A 25,040-nucleotide genomic window follows, 5' to 3' on the forward strand; every position below is an offset into this window, starting at 1 on the left:
CGTTGACTACGCTCCCTTTGAGATTTACCCGATGTGAAATACATTTGTTGTGTCCGGTATTGGTTGTTACCTGACTTTCCTTTTGCCTGTCTTCTGTTCCACGTGTCATGCCATTCGACCATTAGTAATTGAAATTTGAAAAAGATGACAATCCTGGCTCCGAACGCAGTGTTTTCGAGAGCAAAAATAAAAATAACGATGAAGAGCAAATAAATTTGTTAAATTAATAGCAAGAATGGGAAAATGCAGCTTCTGTACGCAAAAAGTTTCGTCCCCCTTTAATGGTTATTGAACCTGTTATTCATAGCTCTACCTAGGGAAACAAGACCATTGGATCAAGCTCATCTTAAATGATAATAAAAGGGTCATTGATGAACATGTAATGACATGCCATGAATACAAATATTCTCTGCAACGGTCGCTCATTTAATGTTAGCGAATATTCTCCATTGAATGCTACCCGATGGCAAACTCTTGTTCTTCTCATGTTGACTACGCTCCCTTCGGGATTTACCCGATGTCAATTACATTCGTTGCATCTGGTATTGATTTTTACCTGACTTGTCTTTTGTCTATCTTCGGTCCCACGTGTCATGTTACCTATTCGATCATCCGTTATAAACCAATTTTACCACGTACACTCATATTCCTAATTAAATCGTAATTCTTTTGGAACATAAGTAAGTCCATTTGACCAAAAGTTAAGCATGAACTTAGCTTTGTTTGGTTTCAATTACGTTTTTTTATTAAGCAATGGATTTTTTATCTTCAAAATATATATTTTCATTTTTTGAACATGTAATGCATCCATCTTTTTCTGGAATTATCAATATATATTTATTATTTAAGGGTCTTTTTATCTTAAATTATTCAATGTACATTTTGTAGTCCTAGAGCTCTCTCGAGACCCTAATTTCTGTTTTACTCTTATCTTCACTGTTTTAATAAATTATTCTTTTATTTTTTGTTATCTTCTAATAGGGAATTTTTTTTGTTAGAACGACATTCACCGAAAATAAGAATGGAAGTACGTAGTTACGTTTAACAAGTATTTTTTCCTGCAAGCTATTGTCAGTTTATTATTAGTTTTATCATTCAATTTTTTGCCATTGAAAATTGAGTGATCAAACTAATAATTCGGACGCATATGTGAATTTTCTACAATTGCAAAAGAATTAATTGGCCCTTTTTTCCATGGAAAAGTGGATAACGCATATTTCTGTTTTCACTGGATTACATTTCTGTTTTCTTTCTCCTCAATAAAATTAATGAATTGTGACAAAGCATTAAAAAGTATGTGCAGGTTGTTTTTAATTGGCTCTCGTAAAGGTTGAATTTAATGGTATAAATAAAATTTTGTATACATTTGCCCCTTTTAAACTGAAAATAACTAGACCATCAATGATCGAGTTAGTTAATTAGTTCAAATTTTTTGACTTAGAACGGTAATAAAACCCTAGAAAAGTTGGTTATTAATCGTGTAATAAGAGATTTTTTTGCGATTTTAACCAAATAAAATGAGTGAATCATATAGTGAACGTTCCGTAACTTTTACCTTAAATTAATAATAAGAGAAGAAACAAAAACAACAAAAATACTTCAAACTTTTATTTTTCTCTCCTTTTTTGGGGGTAATTAATCACAATGATTTGTCTAACAATCGAATTCTTTTTCAAATATTGCTAGCTAGTTGCTTGACTATGCATATAAATTTTAACAACCGAAATAAATATAAGTTCCAAATCTTTAATTTTCCAATAACCCAAAATATCTCTCTACTTCTCTTAAAATCTTTATTTCTTTTGTCTTCAAGTCAATACATGCCCCACATCCACATAAAAGTGATGTACCATTCAAGAATAATAATCATAACCCGAAAATTAAGGAATATACATACATCTTGTTTTATTAAAAAAGAAAAGAAAATGATATTTGGATAACGGATATTGTTGAATTTCTTTCTAGGGCAAAAAATTCATAGCCCTTTTTTCCCCAATGAAAAAGTGAATAACACATATATATCGGGTAAAAGATAAACATATCATTGGATGACATCCCTGTTTTCTTTCTCCTCAATAAAATTAATGAACAATGATAATATTAGAAAATAAACTAGGAAAAATGAAAGAAAATGTGCTACATATATCACCAAATAAGAGAAGGATTAAGTTACAGTAGCATTTTACTGGTTAACATAGTAGCCTTTACTTGAGAAAAAAGGAAATATGTTCAAAAAGTTTTCAATTGGCTCTCAATAAAGGTAGACTTTTAATATAAATGAATTATCGTGTACACCTTTCCTGTTTAAACTGAAAATAACCAAACCATCAATAATCGAGTTAGTTGATTAATTTAAATTATTTTTCTTAAAGAGGGGTTAATATCCTAGGAGAGTTAGTTATTAGTTGTGTAATAGGAAATTATTTCGCGTGATTTTAATCAAACAGAATAAGTGAATTGTGTACAGTTATTTGGTGTGACGTTTATTATGAACAAGTGACAATTAAAAAAAAAATTCAAGCTTTTATATATCTCTCAATTATTTTTCTCTCAATATTTAGTCATAGGGTGACAAGCGTATAGTTTAACGAGCATGTAACTACAAGTCCAAAATCTTTATTTTTCAATTAGTACCAAATACTATTTCTCTACTTTTCTAAACTCTTTTTTTTTTTTTTTTTAATTTTGTGTTCAATCAAGTAAATAAAGACCCCACATCCACATAAAAGTGACGTGCCATCCAAGATTAATCATAACAAAAAAAACTACGGAACATACATCTATTTCAACAAAAAAGAAAAAGGATTTTTGGATGATTGTTAATTCTTTTAATTTTCTATTTCCTTTCCTTAATAAACTAGTTTTCCACAACTAGTTTTCCTCTCCTAATTAACCTCTCCAACCACCACCTTCTATATATATATATACCTCCTTCGATCTTCTCTCCTATTCTCTCCTCTCCTCTCCTCATTATCTTTTCTTCTTTATTGTATAGATATATACTTTACATATATACATATATTCTCTCTATTCATCGTCGCTATGGGAGCTAACGGCGTTAGTTCTGGTTTAATCGTGAGCTTCGGCGAGATGTTGATCGATTTCGTGCCGACGGTCTCCGGCGTTTCCCTTGCCGAGGCTCCGGGGTTCTTGAAGGCTCCGGGCGGTGCACCGGCAAACGTCGCCATCGCAGTGACTAGGCTGGGGGGAAAGTCGGCGTTCGTCGGGAAACTCGGCGACGATGAGTTCGGCCACATGCTCGCCGGGATACTCAAACAAAACGGCGTCCAAGCCGACGGGATCAACTTCGACAAGGGCGCGAGAACGGCGTTGGCGTTCGTGACTCTACGCGCCGACGGAGAGCGTGAGTTCATGTTCTACAGGAATCCCAGTGCCGATATGCTGCTCACTCCCGACGAGTTGAATCTTGATGTTATTAGATCTGTAAGTGCCATCGTCATCAAATCTCTTTTTATTTTTTTATATTTTCCCAACTCGCATTGGATTTTATGATTGTGCGTGTTTCTCACGTGACCTTTCGTGTGATCTTATTTGTTTACACTGCTATGAAGCTGGTGAGTTTGTTGTTGTCTGTTTTTGACTTAACTGTAGTTTGGTTAATTAATTGGAAAAGGACGTAAAACTTATTTTTATTTTTGCGTGGGTGGGTTGTTGTCTTTTTTGACTTAACTACAGTTTTGTTAATTAATAGTAACAAAAGGACATAATATATCATTATTCAATTTAATTATTTACGCTGTAGCCTGTAGGTGGTTGTTATCTGACCTCTCTATTCCTCTTCATTTATTATGTGCCTCTATTTGACTAATTTGATGCGATATTAGTTTTATAATAATTTAGATTAGATCCAACCCGAAATACCCCAAAATCAGCTAGATCAGAGTCTCGTGCATATTCTTGGTCAGATGTTTGAAGAGTAGTCTTGATTCTTAGTTTAACTGGTAAAGTTGTCTGTGAGTGCTTCATAGAATAGACTCTTGTAGTACGTCCTTTCCGAATCTCACGCATAACTGGAACTTAGTGCAACGGGCTGCTTTTCTATTTTCAAGTATTTTTTGTCACTATAAAAACCTACTAGTATTTACTATTTTTTTCTATTTTTTATTTTATTTCTTTAAACGGTTTGGATTAACATAAAGCTAGATTTTGTCAATTTGGAATTCTATTAAGAGAAGAAATTGGGGAAAAGAAGAATTTGATGATTGAGGAAAAGCTTAAAGCTAGTGTATGTCATGTTGCAGTGCATGCAATGGAGCTGGGTGTTAGAGACACGGATTTTTGTAAGAGTTGTCAGCTAGCAACTTTCCTGCCTTACAGGTCTTGAAATCTGAAAGAGCTATTCTTGTCTCCTTGCGTTCATATATCATTATCCTTAATTATCCCCAGCACTCTTGTTTCCACGCGCCTGTATGTTTCTATTCTCTTAGGAATAAAAAATACGTAGTACCAGAAATATATTCTTAGATTTTTAGTTCACGAAATATTTGCAAGAAAACAAGTTACTTATATGTTAGTAATTGATCTTAACCAATAAAAGATCTCACTGATTACCAGAAAAATTTGTTTTGGTAAACCAAATTGTTTTATTTGCACTGAAATTAGTTTCATCTCTTACATACTAAACATCACATCTGCATACGTGTTAAAGGGTACTACTACTACTCTCCTAAACAAGAAGTTACTGTCACATAAAGTGTGACAGAAGAATAATGAATGCATCACGCCAAAAACTCAACAAAGTGTGTAATGACGATATACGAGGATTATAGAGTGCATCACCCCGAGTCACTAGCCAAGTAGCAATACAGTAAAAATTTATTATCCGTGTATTCAGAATTTAAACTTTATGTGTTTCAATTTTAATGTATTCCATCAAATTTAGTGGATTCACAATTTATTATTTGTACATATTCAATAATCACAATAAATGCATAAATTGTACTATTTGTATATAAATGTTTTTCTAATAATTTCTAATATTTATTTTTACCTCATTAAATCTACTTAACAATAGTAAATTAATGTAATGTAAACATTCCGTTAATTTTGCAGTAGCAACATAACGTTAGTTTTTTTTTGGGGGGGGGGGGGGGGGGGGGGTTGTTACAGTAAAAATGTCACTATCATGGATTCATTGTTACCCATTGAGGTCAGCCCCACATATAATTAATCAAACTAATATGTCTTGATTTTCGTTCTGTAATCCTCAATTTCATACTTAATGGAATTGGAAGGCTAGTTGTAACATTTATGATGGTGTGAAATCTAATTTCTCATTTTTTTTCAGTTCAGAAGATAATTTGTTAATATTTTAGCGTCGGAATTGAATGTCATTTGGCAAAAGATCATGGAATATTTTGATTTTATTGATTATGACAGGAAGATAGAAGAAATATGGTCCCCTAGGAATCATCCCTCTCTGCCCAAAATTTTGTTTTGTTCATTAATATCTCGCTGTGATTTTTGATTATAGCTTATTATTTCTCTGATTTCTAGCCTAGTTTTAGAAACGGTGAGGTTCACCATTCACCTAATTTCATCATTGCGTTTGGCAACTATATATCCAAGTTTACCTCGTGTTTATTTTTGTGGTAATTAATTAATTAATTAATTAATTATGGTGACTAAATTGTTGTGAATGTGTATGTATATATAGGCAAAGGTGTTCCACTACGGATCGATAAGTTTGATAGTGGAGCCATGCAGATCAGCACATTTGAAGGCAATGGAAGTGGCAAAGGAGGCAGGGGCATTGCTCTCTTATGACCCAAACCTCCGTTTGCCGCTGTGGCCGTCGGCAGAGGAGGCGAGGAAGCAAATCAAGAGCATCTGGGACAAGGCAGATGTGATCAAGGTGAGTGATGTGGAGCTGGAATTCCTAACTGGAAGTGACAAGATTGATGACGAATCTGCCATGTCCTTATGGCATCCCAATTTGAAGCTCCTCTTGGTCACCCTTGGTGAGAAAGGCTGCAATTATTACACTAAGGTATATCAATGTTTCTTCTACTCTTTTACCTATTTATTTGTCATTTTGTAGAGGTTATAACTCGTGGCGGAGGCCGGATCTCCGCGAAGGGGTTCAAAAAGAAAAAAATTAAAAAAAATTATAGCTAGTGAGAATTGAACCTATGACCTTATAAAAGTTTTGAACCCCTTGACCACTAAGCTAAACTTTTGGGATGTGTCAAGGGAATTCAAAACTTAATATATAGAAGTAAAATACAGATTTTGCCTTACATATACAGTGTAATTTTTCGGCGAACCGGCCCCTAAATCCGCCCCCGGTTATAACCACTGCAAAAAAAGAGATTATAATACTTAGGCACAATGTAAAAGACTTGTTACACTATTAGATTACTTAAAAAGATTAATACAGGTATCGTCCGTAAGATTTTGAAAGATAATACATGCATGACATATATTTATATTTAATTTTTTTCACTAATAGTATATGTTTCTTCTCTCTTTTACCTATTTTTGTGTTTATATATTTGTCCACATTCTTGAAAATCTATGAAGATAAAATCGGGCTCAAATTCGATTAATATTCTCTACATGGGACATGTTGTGTCTGTCACTTTGCAGAGGTTATAACCACTAAAAAAAAAGAGACTATAATACTTAGGCACAATATAAAAGACTTTTACGAGATTACTTAAAAGATTACTATAAGTATCATCGATAAAATTTTGAAAGATAAGTTATCTATTAGTAACAATTTAAAATATGGTTAAAAAAAATTAAAGATAAGTTATCTATTAGTAACAATTTAAAATATGGTTAAAAAAAATTACCTCTCAGTGCAGAGTATATGCAAAATTACCTCTCAGTGCAGTGTATATGCCCTCTCAATGTATATAAGTTAAATAATGTCCTTTTTACCTTTCTTTGTTACTCCTACTTTATTAGGTTGCTTGTTATTGAATTCTCTAGTACATAGCTGTAAAGTGGAAAGAAGGTCAGTGAGGACTTTGAAGAAATGAACCACAGTGTTTAATTGTAATAATTAAAGTCGTACCAAGTAGGCTAAGGTGGACCGACAGCACTTAAGCACGAATTAACACTATTTAATTTCATTGGATGTGCATAATTTTGTTTCATCCACTTATCTCAGCCGAAAGGTCAGAAGGATTATGCCATAATTTAAGTATTCTTTACTTTTCGCCGTACTGCTAATTAGTAATTAAGCTGAGTGTCCCTTCATAGCCAATAAGGACGCATATCTTTTGGTCTTTCTTTTATTAATTAGAATCTATGATTTTAATACACTGACAAAGTTGAATAGTAGTTGTGTGCTTACTCATTGTATTATATAGTAGAGAAACATAGACAGAATGCCTACATTATTAACTATCCCTAAGTACTTTTAGTAGGCCACACTTGGGCTTAGTTATTGTACCTTTCACATATAGTACATCTATATTTGTTCCTTTTTAATAATTTCTCTAAAATAAAATAAATTTGGAGAGAGAAGTTTGTAATGTGTTACTACTAATAATTTGATCTAACTTTATCTTTTGGGATGTAGAATTTCCATGGAGGCGTAGAGGCATTCCATGTGAAGACTGTTGACACAACCGGAGCTGGCGATTCTTTTGTTGGTGCCCTTCTAACCAAGATTGTTGATGACCAATCCATTCTTGAGGTAAGGATTAAAATTAATACCTTTATAATTCTTATCCCTAAACAAAAAATGGGAGTTAATTAATTTGTTGAAAAACTGAAAAATGTAGGATGAAGCAAGGCTGAAGGAAGTACTAAGGTTTGCATGTGCATGTGGAGCCATCACAACAACCAAGAAAGGAGCAATTCCAGCTCTTCCTACTGAATCTGAAGCCCTCACTTTGCTTAATGGAGGAGCATAGAACGAAGATGATGTTACCCTTTTAATTCTTTTTAATCGTGATATATTTCGACCCTTTATGAGTTTTTCCTTTCAATCAATCAAGGTAGTTTCAGCCTTTCATTTTTCACTTTTGGGGTTTCGGATTTTAATCGTTTCTTGTAATGATGAAAGACAATGCATTAAGGCACTTAATAAACTAAGCTTTCTTCCTATTGATTTGTCGGTGGAATCTTTCATTTTACCTTTCGTTTGGCGTTGCTTTCGGCCTTTTCAAGTTTTCCATTTCATCGTTATCACATTTAACTTGTGTGGAGTCAATCAATTATTAGGTGCTTCAACTCTTAACTAGATGCGTCGTACTATATAATCTCTTACATCTGTTTCACTTTAAGTTAATTTCGTTTAGGAGAGAAAATAATTTTCAGCAATTTCCTTTTTCATCAATCCCTGCCCCCCAGTAGGGAAATTTTGCTTAAGAGTTCATAGTTAGATAGTCTAGCTTAGTCTAACTGCAAAATGCAGTATTTAAGCCAGAAAACCGGTTATATTTGAGAGATAATTAGCCTCAAGCTTCCTAAGCACTTCGATACCATCAATTAGTTTGTCCCTGTGGTTTGAGGTGAAATCGTAACTATTGAGTAATGAACAAAACAACTTGATGGCCTGTATTCTGTAAAACTTGAGTATCAGATCTGCAGTTTGGAACTTAAAATGTTGTAGTTCTCATAACAATAGAAGGTTTTACTAGCTCAAAGAAAAGAAAGACAACAAGCTTTCGTGAAATCTTGAACAAACTAAGGGAGAGGAAATTGAATCTTTGAAACTTTCTTCGAGAATGGATTTGTACGTCCAACTTGCATTTTCGTCATGGCAAGTCCAGAAATTTCAAATGTCATCCGTTTGGCCATAGATTTTACCAAAATAAATTTGGGTTTTATTTGACAAATATATGTTTGGCCATAGAGTTTGCCTACATTTTGGCCAAATCTCAAATCCCAAATCCCAAAACCAGCTCCAAAATATCACTATTATATTTTTAAAAAATTGCCCCAAACTTTTGTATTTTATAAAAGAGCTCACCATTTATTATTTTGTAACGATGTTGCTTCGTCTTCTCGGTCATCTGATAGTGTATCATGTAGTTCATTATAAAAATGATAATTTTATATCAAATTTATTTATGTTCAGGATTATAGGTTGCGATAATATAATGAAAGTTATTAATAATGGTATTGTTGGGTATTTGTGATAGTTATTAGAACTTGTGGGTATAAGTCATATTTCATATTTTTCCAAACCAAACTTCACCCAAAACAGATGTCCAAACACATTTTCATCTTCAAACCAAACTTCACAAGAATAAATTTGTTATGACCAAACACTAGCTTAGTATTAGTTTCCAAAATGAAAAAACACACAGCGTTGTGTTCCAGCTCTAACAATTTGTATGACATGTCCAAGAACGCCTCACTGTGTTTTAAGGTGAATTGATTGTAGACTTAAGAATAAGAAGCTGATGCAACCTGAGAGGCGAAATTACACAAGATAAAGACTATCTAAAGCAGAACAATGTTTCTTCTACTTAGTACTTACTACTAAACATATCTGTTGACAATATGAGTGCACTGGTTTAGTAGTACATGCAAGCACACTTAAGCGTTTAAATAAATCTCACAACATTGGAGTTCAACCAAGATCTGGAACTGTAAAATACTCATCGTCATCTGGGATTTCAATTCTGGGCTTCTTGTAAGACATTTGATATCTGGTTTGCTTGTAAATATTATGTGTGTTGCTCGACTGAGATACTGATAGCTCGGGTACTTCAGCTGCTGTTTGTTCACCAAAGAGATCAATGTCTCCCAACCACTCAAGTTCACCTAGCTCAAGTAGCTCCTTCTGTATAAGTTGAAACAATCAAATCGTTATTTGTCACAAGACCAAGAAAATATTGAATCAAGAGTCATCATAAATTCATAGATTAGACTGAAATTTGAGCTAGGCCAACTTCACAGATACATGGAATGGTTATAACATGTACTCCTTGGAAATAATATTAGAAAGTCTTCATGTCAGAGCAAAGGCGGATGCAATATAGGTACCGCGGGTTTAGCTGAATCAAACATTTTTGACATGGAACTTAGATATATAAGTGAAACAATCACTCTAAAAGTTTCGACAAATATTAAATTTTGAACCTATAATTTCAAACGTGGAACGGGTTCAATAGTAAGAACACAAAAATTGAATCCATCAAGTTTAAATCCTGGACCCGCCTCTCTGTCAGAGTGTCACAAATTCAAGTTCAATGCTTGAGCTGCTTTACCAAGAGAATTGATAGATAGGGTACTTGAAAAATGAAGAAGAAATAAGTTTGCCTTACCTTGTCAGACGAATCATAATCTGGAAATCCTAGTAAATCATCAACTGGCCAAGATGGTGATGTGATACCGGACAATTGATGTGGAGGCATTTTCAGGCTAACTTGTTGAGAATTCTGCTGAGGTGGTTGCGGTGGCTCCAATTGGGTTTTTACTGCATCCTTATTACAGCTTGAGCTCAAGGCTACTCGAATTCCAGTGGCTAGGAAGCGCTGGTGGTTTGCAGCAAGGCTGCTGGCAGAATGAATTGCTTCATCACAGTCCTTGCAAAAGAGAGCTCTATCCTCAACACAGAAGATGAAGGCTGCTTTATCCTGCATACATGACAGTTCAAGGTAAACGTTAGTAATAATGAAGTCTCCCAAAGAATGTTAAATTTCTTTGGAATATAAGGTTGTCGTCCTTTAGTTCCCTTTTTGTTTTCTGGCCTGTTTACATTCATTTTCTGAGGTTAATTAACCATGTTCAGAAAGATCATCTTCCCTAGCTTCTCAAGGTATCACTCGACTCACATATGCACGTTCTTGTTGTAGACTATTCAAGGACCTCTAAAGGTATGAGTAGATACCTGCAATAAGATATACATGGAATTTCGTTTGAGGTTTTCGGTCCTTAAATGGGTCGACACCATCATAGTTCACCCTGCCAACGGATTTTTATATTTCAGTTTGCTCTTACTTTCAGATAATGCAACAAGTGAAAGATTTTCTTATAGCCGAGAAATTTGATGTTTCCAACTACGAAACTCTGTGGATAATAAGTTATTAAGTCTGCTCCTCTATTCTTCTCCACTTAAATACTAGAGTCAGTTTCCCAGTAGGTTCAAACTCATGATGTGCACCTAAACAAACATTCAGCGCTATACTACCTTTGCCAATTGGAAACATATACTATCCCTCAACCATCAAACCATTTTTTTTTATGAAACATCCATCAAACCATTTTTATTTTATGAAACATCCATCAAACCATTTTATTGTGCCCAATTCTACATTCATAACCCAATATTTCCTTTGCAATACTTATGGTATGAGGTTTAAGACGTGAGTCTGGGAAGTGGGAACCCTCTCTCCCCTTTTTCTTTCATTAGTAAAGCAAGATCCGGTTCGGGCACGTGATGAGGAGAGACAGAGACGCTCTGGTTACGAGGTGTGAGAGGTTGACCATGGCGGGTCTGAGAAAAGGTACAAGTAAGCCAAAGAAGTAACGGGGAGAGGTGATTAGGCAGGACATGATGTTGCTTCAACTTACCGAGAACATGACCCTCGATAAGAAGGTAAGACCCTCGATAGGAAGGTAAGGAGGTCGAGAATTAAGGTTGAAGGTTGATAGATAGTCAAGGGTTTCTACTAGTAATTAGTAATATTCTTATATTTTCTTGTTCCTAGAGCCTTGGTATTACAAGTTGTGTCATTTTTACACAGTAATATTAGTACTCTTATGGTATTACTTATCTCTTGATCTTTATTATTACACGTTGTGTCTTTGTTTTTTTCTTGTTGCTATTGTTGGTTGCTTCCTTTTTACCGTTCCTTGAGCCGAGGGTTTATTGGAAACAGTTTATCGACTTTCACACAAGGGATAAGGTTTGCATGCACATTAACACTATATATGCCACTTGTGGGATTACAAGTGGTTTGTTGTTGGGTTTGTTGTTGTTGTTGTAGTAAAGCAAGAAATCTATTATTGCTAAATATACTATAAAACGGCAACCTAACGGTATATGTCGTGGGAGACAATAATAAATTAAAGATTAAGTAATAAATAAATGTGGCCAGTTCCTTAACCTCTTATAAACTAATAAGACCTCTAATCAAAAGGAATATGTAAAGTTAAATTTTCAATAGCCAAGGACCAACTTTAGCTATAGGATTGACATATTAACACAATCTGGACTAGAACAAAATTATTCTATAAACAGGCACATGATTACAGTCAGACCTCTATCTAAGATTATCATCATATAACAAGTTTTTCTTGGAATATATCTTTTGTTATGTTATTTATAAGAGAACTTCACTATAGCATTCAAAAAAAATATCGAAACAAACGCGACTAGATAGGTTTGACACTATATAAAGTAGAAAAAAGTTTCCTTACTTGGCAAATATCACAAGGAGGAAGCTTGTTAGAGAGACACTGAAGATGAAGCCTCTGATGCTTACTTGCCAGTTTATTTGCTGCATGAACTTCAATATCACATTTAGCACACAAAGCTGCCTCATCAGCACAGCAAATTACAGTAGCTTGAGCTTTCTCACATACATCACACTGGATCTTCATCTTTATTACTAATATAACTCAACTCCTATCTCTTACAACTAATTCAGGACATACCCTTTTGAATTTAGCACAAGAAAAAGAAGGAAATTAGTGTTTGGAAGCTTTTCAGATGTATTTTCAAGAATTAAAGACTACCCAAATTCTGGTAAGTGAAAAGGTTCAGACCAAAACCAAACTTTGTGTCTGCAGATGAACAGAAAATCTAAAGAGAGGGGAAAATGGGAGAAAGAACAGGAAAGAAGTAGAGAGTCTATAGGCAACTTTTAGACAATTAAATAACTGGAGGAGATTTCAAGAAGATTTTATTTTAATTAAAGGCAGTGAAGATAAGGGAATTGGATTTGCGTATAAAATACTAGACTACTATTGTGACAACACAGCATTTGTGGGACCCCTTTCCCCTCCCCCAATAACACTATGTGTGGCTATTGGATTGCCGTTAATATTAGTGGCCACAAATATTTGGAGCCATATTTATTACTCCCTAGTCCCTCCATCTACCATAGTATTGGTTGGTGAGAGTGGAAATAAAATATTCAACGTATTTGATTTAAGAAAAATTGCATTTTTAGTACTTACTTACTAGTTTATAAAGATGATCTAATTTATGTCCTAGTTTTAGAATGTGTGATTTTGGTACCTAGTTTAAAGGGTTTGTAAAATTTTTATCCTTCTTTTGAAATCGATAAAAGAATGAGACCTCTTCTAATTAGTGCTAATTTCGTATGAAAATGTTATGTCACCTGCGTGAGCATAACCTATGGTCAACTCTTTTGATAGTTTGAATTTTTTTTATTTATTTACAAATCCTTTTTGCGTGCAGATTAGAGGAATAGAGTTATATCAATTACCACCACTTTAGTGCAGGAAAAGAAATTTAAAAAGAAAAATATGAACAAGGAATGTGATTGTATGGTAAAAATTTCTCCATTTCTAATCAGAGAGTTTTGATTCGAAACTTGAAATAGAGTTACTTTTGATAGGAAACGATAAATCCCTTATACTATACTATACTTTTTACGGCACCGAATACTTAAAGAAAAGGAAAAGAAATTCTTAGGTGAGGATTTGAGCCTTCAGCTGAGGGTGTAGCAGCCAGCAGGGGAGGAGAGAAACTAGATTATTGTTTTTTGGTCTGATAAATGAAATATGTTTCATATGAGATTTTTTTTTTGGTCGTTTTTGTTTCTGAGATAGGAGTAGTTGGATTGGGAAAAGTTTGTCCCGTGAAAGTGTTGAGTTGTAAGTAGCTGGATTGAAGTGTCCCTTTCAGTTTACTATAGTCATTGAATTTTGGTGTTTCATTATACATGTGGTAAAAATGGTCAAGATCATTCTACAATAATGTTTTTCATGGTCACGATCATCCAAATTGTATGGTTGGAAATTATCCTTTATAGATATTATCTTTTGCATTATTTAAGTTAGTCCTTAATTGAAAACTTTCTAAGCCCTCTCTTGATTCCACTTGTTTGATTTGCATAAAAAGATCTAAATTCAATCGAGGATATTTTCAGTACACTTTTCACCTAAGTACTCCACCCATTTGATATGTCGACATATGGTCGAAACAACTAGTACAAGAGAAATAAGAACTAAAGTAGCTAGTAAAAGATATGCTTAACGGAAGACTAGAACAATCGGAGAGAGCTTGGAGTGGTTTCAAGTGTTATTCCCGGTCAATATTGCTGTATTTGTAAATATTAATTCTACAAAATATAAGTTAACGTAATGAAACAATAATAATAAATTCGAGCCCACTGAATTCACAGTGTTTCCTTAAGGAATTTAATCCCCTCCTAGTACCCAAGGTAATGGATTATTTCCTTCCAGGATAGAACGAATAACACACTGGTGTAGCGGTACTTCAAACCCCAGTGTTTCGGCGAACACAAAGTTCGGTAGCAAATCACACTTACAGTTGCTTTGTTTGAAGTTAAAAAATAATGCAGAACGAAGGAGTATATACTCAGAAAAACGTATGGAAGTTCTGAGAGGAAGGAATGCAATGTATAGCCAATTTGTTGAGCGAATTGTATGTTGAGTTGAGTATCTTTCTTCAACATTTGCTGCTCATATATATAGCAGCCAAGAAGGAGTGCAAGACCAAACGTCCACCCTTCATGGTGGAGCAAGCATTACATGTTTGTGGAGCAAGCACTTCATGGTGGGAAGACCATTATCCGGCTGCCAAATTATCAATACACGGATTGGAAAATATCCGTTACAAATACGGATAATCTTACGTTAATATTTACTATTAACAAATAAATTTGGTCCAAAAAATTAATCAATCAATCGATCATTTGACCAAATCCAAATCCAAATCCAAATCCAAATCCAAATCCAAATCCGAAGCCGAAGCCGAAGCCGAAGCCGAAGCCGAAGCCGTAGCCGTAGCCGTAGCCGAAGCCGAGCCGAGCGAGCGAGCGACGACGACGGCGCGAGGCTTGCTTTCTTCTTAACTCTTTAAGAGCTACAAGAAGAGCAATTATATATATACCCACCAAAAATGTCTTCCACTTCCAATATGGGACAATGTCTCATTGTTAAGAGGGGGAAACTTAAAATTTTACTCAAAATTTCATTTTCCCTCCATTTCCCATTCACCCTCATTTTAAGAATATTACATCTTAAAAATAAAACCTCAACAATCCCCCACATGAATGGGGAATGGCTATATCACGGAAGTATGCATGAAAAACTGTGTGATTTACAAGCAAGGATTAATTGCATCTGGATAAGTAGGTTTCCCTTTGAACTTTCCGTAGTAAACTTATGTCGGATATACTCGGTCAATCGGTAGATTTGATATCTTTGAACCGTCGATCTTTGGTGTATACCTAGACAACCATAAGTCACACAATCAACCCTTAACCGTCTTTGGTTCTCATTGTTGTGTTCGTTTCAGCCATGAACACCGCCTGGTTTCATAAGTGCGTAGAGAACTGGCCTTACAAAGTTCTCCTTGAAGCGGCTCACACTTCACACTTAAATAGGTGATTCCTAAACGTGTCATCCTGTAGATACACTATTTGATATACCCCGTATCAAATTTAGAAATCATTAAAAAGCCTTAATGCTTTATCCTTGGTACTGAACATTGTCTCATCACGAGAATGGACTAAAATTTTATTTGACAATGTTGAACCGTCATTAATGACTTTGTTTGATCTCTTTGAACCTAGATCTTGGGATCTCCAGTCTTCTAGGTAGAGTTACCGCCACAATGACTTGTTCTCGGCCATAGCCCCATTCCCCTTGATGATTTCTCAACTACCTCTCTAGTTAGGCCTTTTGTAAGTGGATCCGACACATTATCACTTGACTTTACATAGTCAATTGTGATAATTCCTCTAGAGAGTAATTGCCTAACGGTTTTATGTCTTCGTCGTATATGACGAGATTTATCGTTATACATGACGCTCCCAGCCCTTCCAATTGCCGCTTGACTATCACAATGTATGCATATTGGTGCCAACGGTTTGGGCCAAAATGGAATGTCTTCCAAGAAATTCCGGAGCCATTCAGCTTCTTCACCGGCTTTATCTAAGGCTATGAATTCAGCCTCCATTGTAGAGCGAGCAATACATGTTTGTTTGGACGACTTCCAAGATACCGCTCCTCCACCAATAGTGAATACATATCCACTCGTGGACTTAGAATCAGTTGAACCGGTGATCCAATTTGCATCACAGTATCCCTAAATCACCGCAGGGAAATTACTGTAGTGCAATTCAAAGTTCTGGGTATGTTCTAAATATCCCAAAACTCATTTCATTGCCATCCAATGAGATTGGCCTGGATTGCTCGTATATCGACTCAGTTTACTTATAGCACAAGCTATGTCTGGTCGTGTACAATTCATGATATACATTAAACATCCCAATACACGAGCATAATCCAATTGTGATATGCTTTGGCCTTTGTTCTTTGCTAATGCAAGATTCACGTCAATTGGAGTCTTTGCAACTTTAAAGCCCAAGTGCTTGAATTTTTCAAGTACTGTCTTAATATAATGAGATTGTGACAATGCCAGACCTTGAGGAGTCTTATTGATCTTAATTCCCAGAATTAAATCAGCAACTCCCAAGTCTTTCATATCAAACTTGCTATTGAGCATACGCTTAGTAGCATTTATGTTGGCAATGTCATTACTCATTATCAACATATCATCCACATATAGGCAAACAATGACTATGTGATTTGGAACATTTTTAATGTACACGCATTTATCACATTCATTTATCTTAAAACCATTTGACAACATTGTTTGGTCAAATTTCGCATGCCATTGTTTGGGTGCTTGTTTTAGTCCGTAAAGAGACTTAACAAGTCTACATACCTTCTTTTCTTTACCTGGAACCATAAACCCTTCAGGTTGTTCCATGTAAATTTCTTCCTCCAACTCTCCATTTAAGAAGGTCGTCTTAACATCCATTTGATAAATTTCAAGACCATACACTGCAGCTAATGCTACTAACATCCGTATGGACGTAATTCTTGTAACTGGAGAGTATGTATCAAAGTAGTCTAGACCTTCTCGTTGTCTATACCCTTTGACTACGAGCCTTGCCTTGAATTTATCAATAGTGCCATCATCTTTGATTTTTCTCTTAAAAATCCATTTAGAACCCAAAGGTTTATTTCCAGGAGGAAGATCAACCAATTCCCATGTATGGTTGTTCAATATGGGATTCTATTTCACTATTGACTGCCTCTTTCCAAAACAATGATTCCGAAGAAGTCATAGCTTCTTTAAATATTTGAGGCTCATTCTCCAATAAGAAAGTCACAAAATCTGGTCCAAATGAAGTAGACGTTCTTTGACGTTTACTACGTCTTGGATTCTCCTGATTACATGTACTTTCTTTTGTTTCTTCCCGAGGTCGTTTAGATCCTTCACCAAACGACTCACATTCCTTTTTATACGGATATATATTTTCAAAAAACTCAGCATTATCTGATTCTATAACCGTATTATTATGAATGTCGGGATTTTCTGATTTATGAACCAGAAATCGATATGCTTTACTATTTGTCGCATATCCTATGAAAACACAATCAACGGTTTTCGGTCCTATCTTTACCCTTTTGGGTTTAGGAACTTGCACTTTTGCCAAACACCCCCACACTTTAAAATAATTCAAGTTGGGCTTCCTTCCTTTCCATTGTTCATAAGGAATGGATTGTGTTTTGCTATGGGGCACTCGATTTAATATTCGATTAGCCGTAAGAATGGCTTCCCCCCACAAGTTCTGTGGCAAACCAGAACTTATCAACAACGCATTCATCATCTCCTTTAATGTGCGATTCTTTCTTTCCGCAATCCCATTAGATTGGGGCGTGTAAGGGGCTGTTGTTTGATGAATAATTCCATATTCTAAACATATTTCTTCAAAAGGAGATTCATATTCACCACCCCTATCACTTCTTATCATTTTTACTTTCTTGTTAAGTTGCGTTTCAACTTCATTTTTGTATTGCCTGAATGCGTCTATTGCTTCATCTTTACTATTCAGTAAGTAAACATAGCAATATCGAGTACCATCGTCAATAAAAGTTATGAAATACTTCTTTCCATCGCGAGATGGTATTGACTTCATGTCACAAATATCTGTGTGAATTAAGTCTAAAGGATTTGAATTCCTTTCAACTGACTTATAAGGATGTTTAACATACTTACATTCCACACATATTTGACATTTTGATTTTTCGCATTCAAACTTGGGCAGTACTTTCAAGTTAATCATTTTCCGCAAGGTTTTATAATTGACATGACCCAAACGTACATGCCATAAATCATTTGACTCAAGTAAGTAAGAAGAAGCTGAAATATTATTATTATTTTCAACAACCATTACATTTAGATTGAAAAGGCCCTCGGTGAGGTAACCTTTTCCCACAAATATTCCATTCTTACTAATTACAACCTTGTTGGATACAAAAACGCACTTAAAACCGTGCTTAACAAGAAGTCCAGTAGAGACTAAATTCTTTCTCATTTCGGGAACATGAAGGACATTGTTCAAAGTCATGACCTTGCCAGAAGTCATTTTTAGAAATACCTTCCCATATCCTTCAACTTTTGCTGTTGAAGCATTTCCCATATAAACTGTCTCTCCGGGTTCAGCAAGAGCATAGGTAGCAAAAGCCTCTCTAACTGCACAAACATGGCGAGTGGCTCCTGAATCAAACCACCACAGTTTAGGATTTCCCACCAAGTTACATTCAGAGAGCATGGCACACAAGTTATCAACATCATCATGGTTTACTACCATGTTTGCTTGACCCCTTTTTTTGTCTTTCTTCGGAGCACGACACTCCGTAAATTTGTGTCCGATTTTCCCACAGTTGTAGCAGTTTCCACTGAACCGCTTCTTGCTTGGGTTGTATTTCGGACCAGAAGCCTTCTTCCTCTTTTTGTTAGCTTCAACAATATTTGCTCCCATTATTGTTGAATTTCCACGGCCTCTCCTTTCAGCAGCTTTATTGTCCTCTTCGATTCTCAACCGAACAATGAGATCTTCAAGGGACATTTCCTTTCGTTTGTGTTTCAAATAATTTTTGAAGTCCTTCCACAACGGAGGCAACTTCTCAATCATTGCTGCTACTTGGAATGCTTCGTTGATTACAAGACCTTCAGCAAGTAGATCATGAATAATCACTTGCAATTCCTGGACTTGAGTAATAACAGACTTGCTATCTATCATTTTGTAGTCCAGAAATTTTGCGGCAACGAATTTCTTCATCCCGGCATCTTCAGTCTTATATTTCTTTTCAAGCGCATTCCACAATTCTTTGGATGTCTCCATGCTACTGTATACATTATACAGATTATCATCCAGTCCGCTAAGAATATAATTCTTGCATAAAAAATCAGAATGCTTCCACGCTTCAATCACGAGAAAGCGTTCATTATCTGGAGTTTTATCCGGCAGATCAGGAACATCTTCCTTGATGAACTTCTGTAGACATAACGTAGTTAAGTAGAAGAACATCTTCTGCTGCCAGCGTTTGAAATCAATCCCGGAAAATTTTCCGGGTTTTTCTGCCGGTGCCAACGCCGGTGTTCGGCTTGTCGTTGCGTTGGCAGTCGCCATCGGAACAGCTTGGTTTTCGTTTTCAGTCATCATCTTTTCTGTAAAAGAATGACACAAACAAACGTTTAATACACGTTTTCAAACTGGAGTAAAAATCACGTAGATTTTAATATCCAACAAAATGCCACGAAGGCTTAACTCTCCAAAACGGGAGTACACAAACCACAAAGGTTTTAGTTTGCAGAATAATAAGAATAACACAAGTACAGAAATAAATATTAAATTCCTTAAGATTGTTATTCCCGGTCAATATTGCTGTATTTGTAAATATTAATTCTGCAAAATATAAGTTAACGTAATGAAACAATAATAATAAATTCGAGCCCACTGAATTCACAGTGTTTCCTTAAGGAATTTAATCCCCTCCTAGTACCCAAGGTAATGGATTATTTCCTCCCAGGATAGAACGAATAACACACTGGTGTAGCGGTACTTCAAACCCCAGTGTTTCGGCGAACACAAAGTTCGGTAGCAAATCACACTTACAGTTGCTTTGTTTGAAGTTAAAAAACAATGCAGAACGAAGGAGTATATACTCAGAAAAACGTATGGAAGTTCTGAGAGGAAGGAGTGCAATGTATAGCCAATTTGTTGAGCGAATTGTATGTTGAGTTGAGTATCTTTCTTCAACATTTGCTGCTCATATATATAGCAGCCAAGAAGGAGTGCAAGACCAAACGTCCACCCTTCATGGTGGAGCAAGCATTACATGTTTGTGGAGCAAGCACTTCATGGTGGGAAGACCATTATCCGGCTGCCAAATTATCAATACACGGATTGGAAAATATCTGTTACAAATATGGATAATCTTACGTTAATATTTACTATTAACAAATAAATTTGGTCCAAAAATTAATCAATCAATCGATCATTTGACCAAATCCAAATCCAAATCCAAATCCAAATCCGAAGCCGAAGCCGAAGCCGAAGCCGAAGCCGTAGCCGTAGCCGTAGCCGAAGCCGAGCCGAGCGACGACGACGGCGCGAGGCTTGCTTTCTTCTTAACTCTTTAAGAGCTACAAGAAGAGCAATTATATATATACCCACCAAAAATGTCTTCCACTTCCAATATGGGACAATGTCTCATTGTTAAGAGGGAAACTTAAAATTTTACTCAAAATTTCATTTTCCCTCCATTTCCCATTCACCCTCATTTTAAGAATATTACATCTTAAAAATAAAACCTCAACAATCCCCCACATGAATGGGGAATGGCTACATCACGGAAGTATGCATGAATAACTGTGTGATTTACAAGCAAGGATTAATTGCATCTGGATAAGTAGGTTTCCCTTTGAACTTTCCGTAGTAAACTTATGTCGGATATACTCGGTCAATCGGTAGATTTGATATCTTTGAACCGTCGATCTTTGGTGTATACCTAGACAACCATAAGTCACACAATCAACCCTTAACCGTCTTTGGTTCTCATTGTTGTGTTCGTTTCAGCCATGAACACCGCCTGGTTTCATAAGTGCGTAGAGAACTGGCCTTACAAAGTTCTCCTTGAAGCGGCTCACACTTCACACTTAAATAGGTGATTCCTAAACGTGTCATCCTGTAGATACACTATTTGATATACCCCGTATCAAATTTAGAAATCATTAAAAAGCCTTAATGCTTTATCCTTGGTACTGAACATTGTCTCATCACGAGAATGGACTAAAATTTTATTTGACAATGTTGAACCGTCATTAATGACTTTGTTTGATCTCTTTGAACCTAGATCTTGGGATCTCCAGTCTTCTAGGTAGAGTTACCGCCACAATGACTTGTTCTCGGCCATAGCCCCATTCCCCTTGATGATTTCTCAACTACCTCTCTAGTTAGGCCTTTTGTAAGTGGATCCGACACATTATCACTTGACTTTACATAGTCAATTGTGATAATTCCTCTAGAGAGTAATTGCCTAACGGTTTTATGTCTTCGTCGTATATGACGAGATTTACCGTTATACATGATGCTCCCAGCCCTTCCAATTGCCGCTTGACTATCACAATGTATGCATATTGGTGCCAACGGTTTGGGCCAAAATGGAATGTCTTCCAAGAAATTCCGGAGCCATTCAGCTTCTTCACCGGCTTTATCTAAGGCTATGAATTCAGCCTCCATTGTAGAGCGAGCAATACATGTTTGTTTGGACGACTTCCAAGATACCGCTCCTCCACCAATAGTGAATACATATCCACTCGTGGACTTAGAATCAGTTGAACCGGTGATCCAATTTGCATCACAGTATCCCTAAATCACCGCAGGGAAATTACTGTAGTGCAATTCAAAGTTCTGGGTATGTTCTAAATATCCCAAAACTCATTTCATTGCCATCCAATGAGATTGGCCTGGATTGCTCGTATATCGACTCAGTTTACTTATAGCACAAGCTATGTCTGGTCGTGTACAATTCATGATATACATTAAGCATCCCAATACACGAGCATAATCCAATTGTGATATGCTTTGGCCTTTGTTCTTTGCTAATGCAAGATTCACGTCAATTGGAGTCTTTGCAACTTTAAAGCCCAAGTGCTTGAATTTTTCAAGTACTGTCTTAATATAATGAGATTGTGACAATGCCAGACCTTGAGGAGTCTTATTGATCTTAATTCCCAGAATTAAATCAGCAACTCCCAAGTCTTTCATATCAAACTTGCTATTGAGCATACGCTTAGTAGCATTTATGTTGGCAATGTCATTACTCATTATCAACATATCATCCACATATAGGCAAACAATGACTATGTGATTTGGAACATTTTTAATGTACACGCATTTATCACATTCATTTATCTTAAAACCATTTGACAACATTGTTTGGTCAAATTTCGCATGCCATTGTTTGGGTGCTTGTTTTAGTCCGTAAAGAGACTTAACAAGTCTACATACCTTCTTTTCTTTACCTGGAACCATAAACCCTTCAGGTTGTTCCATGTAAATTTCTTCCTCCAACTCTCCATTTAAGAAGGTCGTCTTAACATCCATTTGATGAATTTCAAGACCATACACTGCAGCTAATGCTACTAACATCCGTATGGATGTAATTCTTGTAACTGGAGAGTATGTATCAAAGTAGTCTAGACCTTCTCGTTGTCTATACCCTTTGACTACGAGCCTTGCCTTGAATTTATCAATAGTGCCATCATCTTTGATTTTTCTCTTAAAAATCCATTTAGAACCCAAAGGTTTATTTCCAGGAGGAAGATCAACCAATTCCCATGTATGGTTGTTCAATATGGGATTCTATTTCACTATTGACTGCCTCTTTCCAAAACAATGATTCCGAAGAAGTCATAGCTTCTTTAAATATTTGAGGCTCATTCTCCAATAAGAAAGTCACAAAATCTGGTCCAAATGAAGTAGACGTTCTTTGACGTTTACTACGTCTTGGATTCTCCTGATTACATGTACTTTCTTTTGTTTCTTCCCGAGGTCATTTAGATCCTTCACCAAACGACTCACATTCCTTTTTATACGGATATATATTTTCAAAAAACTCAGCATTATCTGATTCTATAACCGTATTATTATGAATGTCGGGATTTTCTGATTTATGAACCAGAAATCGATATGCTTTACTATTTGTCGCATATCCTATGAAAACACAATCAACGGTTTTCGGTCCTATCTTTACCCTTTTGGGTTTAGGAACTTGCACTTTTGCCAAACACCCCCACACTTTAAAATAATTCAAGTTGGGCTTCCTTCCTTTCCATTGTTCATAAGGAATGGATTGTGTTTTGCTATGGGGCACTCGATTTAATATTCGATTAGCCGTAAGAATGGCTTCCCCCCACAAGTTCTGTGGCAAACCAGAACTTATCAACAACGCATTCATCATCTCCTTTAATGTGCGATTCTTTCTTTCCGCAATCCCATTAGATTGGGGCGTGTAAGGGGCTGTTGTTTGATGAATAATTCCATATTCTAAACATATTTCTTCAAAAGGAGATTCATATTCACCACCCCTATCACTTCTTATCATTTTTACTTTCTTGTTAAGTTGCGTTTCAACTTCATTTTTGTATTGCCTGAATGCGTCTATTGCTTCATCTTTACTATTCAGTAAGTAAACATAGCAATATCGAGTACCATCGTCAATAAAAGTTATGAAATACTTCTTTCCATCGCGAGATGGTATTGACTTCATGTCACAAATATCTGTGTGAATTAAGTCTAAAGGATTTGAATTCCTTTCAACTGACTTATAAGGATGTTTAACATACTTACATTCCATACATATTTGACATTTTGATTTTTCGCATTCAAACTTGGGCAGTACTTTCAAGTTAATCATTTTCCGCAAGGTTTTATAATTGACATGACCCAAACGTACATGCCATAAATCATTTGACTCAAGTAAGTAAGAAGAAGCTGAAATATTATTATTATTTTCAACAACCATTACATTTAGATTGAAAAGGCCCTCGGTGAGGTAACCTTTTCCCACAAATATTCCATTCTTACTAATTACAACCTTGTTGGATACAAAAATGCACTTAAAACCGTGCTTAACAAGAAGTCCAGTAGAGACTAAATTCTTTCTCATTTCGGGAACATGAAGGACATTGTTCAAAGTCATGACCTTGCCAGAAGTCATTTTTAGAAATACCTTCCCATATCCTTCAACTTTTGCTGTTGAAGCATTTCCCATATAAACTGTCTCTCCGGGTTCAGCAAGAGCATAGGTAGCAAAAGCCTCTCTAACTGCACAAACATGGCGAGTGGCTCCTGAATCAAACCACCACAGTTTAGGATTTCCCACCAAGTTACATTCAGAGAGCATGGCACACAAGTTATCAACATCATCATGGTTTACTACCATGTTTGCTTGACCCCTTTTTTTGTCTTTCTTCGGAGCACGACACTCCGTAAATTTGTGTCCGATTTTTCCACAGTTATAGCAGTTTCCACTGAACCGCTTCTTGCTTGGGTTGTATTTCGGACCAGAAGCCTTCTTCCTCTTTTTGTTAGCTTCAACAATATTTGCTCCCATTATTGTTGAATTTCCATGGCCTCTCCTTTCAGCAGCTTTATTGTCCTCTTCGATTCTCAACCGAACAATGAGATCTTCAAGGGACATTTCCTTTCGTTTGTGTTTCAAATAATTTTTGAAGTCCTTCCACAACGGAGGCAACTTCTCAATCATTGCTGCTACTTGGAATGCTTCGTTGATTACAAGACCTTCAGCAAGTAGATCATGAATAATCACTTGCAATTCCTGGACTTGAGTAATAACAGACTTGCTATCTATCATTTTGTAGTCTAGAAATTTTGCGGCAACGAATTTCTTCATCCCGGCATCTTCAGTCTTATATTTCTTTTCAAGCGCATTCCACAATTCTTTGGATGTCTCCATGCTACTGTATACATTATACAGATTATCATCCAGTCCGCTAAGAATATAAT

General features: G+C 35.8%; 2 protein-coding genes across 2 annotated transcripts; one reads left to right on the top strand and one right to left on the bottom strand.

Annotated features, from left to right (window-relative positions):
- Positions 1 to 2,873: 2,873 nt before the first annotated feature.
- LOC104099662 (fructokinase-2) lies at positions 2,874 to 8,080 on the top strand. Its single transcript, XM_009606716.4, has 4 exons — positions 2,874 to 3,444; positions 5,678 to 6,010; positions 7,553 to 7,669; positions 7,758 to 8,080. Exons 1-4 carry the CDS (start codon positions 3,043 to 3,045, stop codon positions 7,887 to 7,889), a joined length of 984 nt encoding a protein of 327 aa, XP_009605011.1. The 5' UTR covers positions 2,874 to 3,042; the 3' UTR covers positions 7,890 to 8,080.
- Positions 8,081 to 9,427: 1,347 nt separating this feature from the next.
- On the bottom strand, positions 9,428 to 12,824 carry LOC104099661 (B-box zinc finger protein 24-like). The gene is made up of 3 exons (XM_009606715.4): positions 12,352 to 12,824; positions 10,254 to 10,565; positions 9,428 to 9,769 (listed from the first exon to the last, which is right to left on the bottom strand). Exons 1-3 carry the CDS (start codon positions 12,532 to 12,534, stop codon positions 9,557 to 9,559), a joined length of 708 nt encoding a protein of 235 aa, XP_009605010.1. The 5' UTR covers positions 12,535 to 12,824; the 3' UTR covers positions 9,428 to 9,556.
- Positions 12,825 to 25,040: the final 12,216 nt, after the last annotated feature.

This window comes from Nicotiana tomentosiformis, chromosome 6, assembly GCF_000390325.3.
Source record: "Nicotiana tomentosiformis chromosome 6, ASM39032v3, whole genome shotgun sequence".
Taxonomy (NCBI): Eukaryota; Viridiplantae; Streptophyta; class Magnoliopsida; order Solanales; family Solanaceae; genus Nicotiana; species Nicotiana tomentosiformis.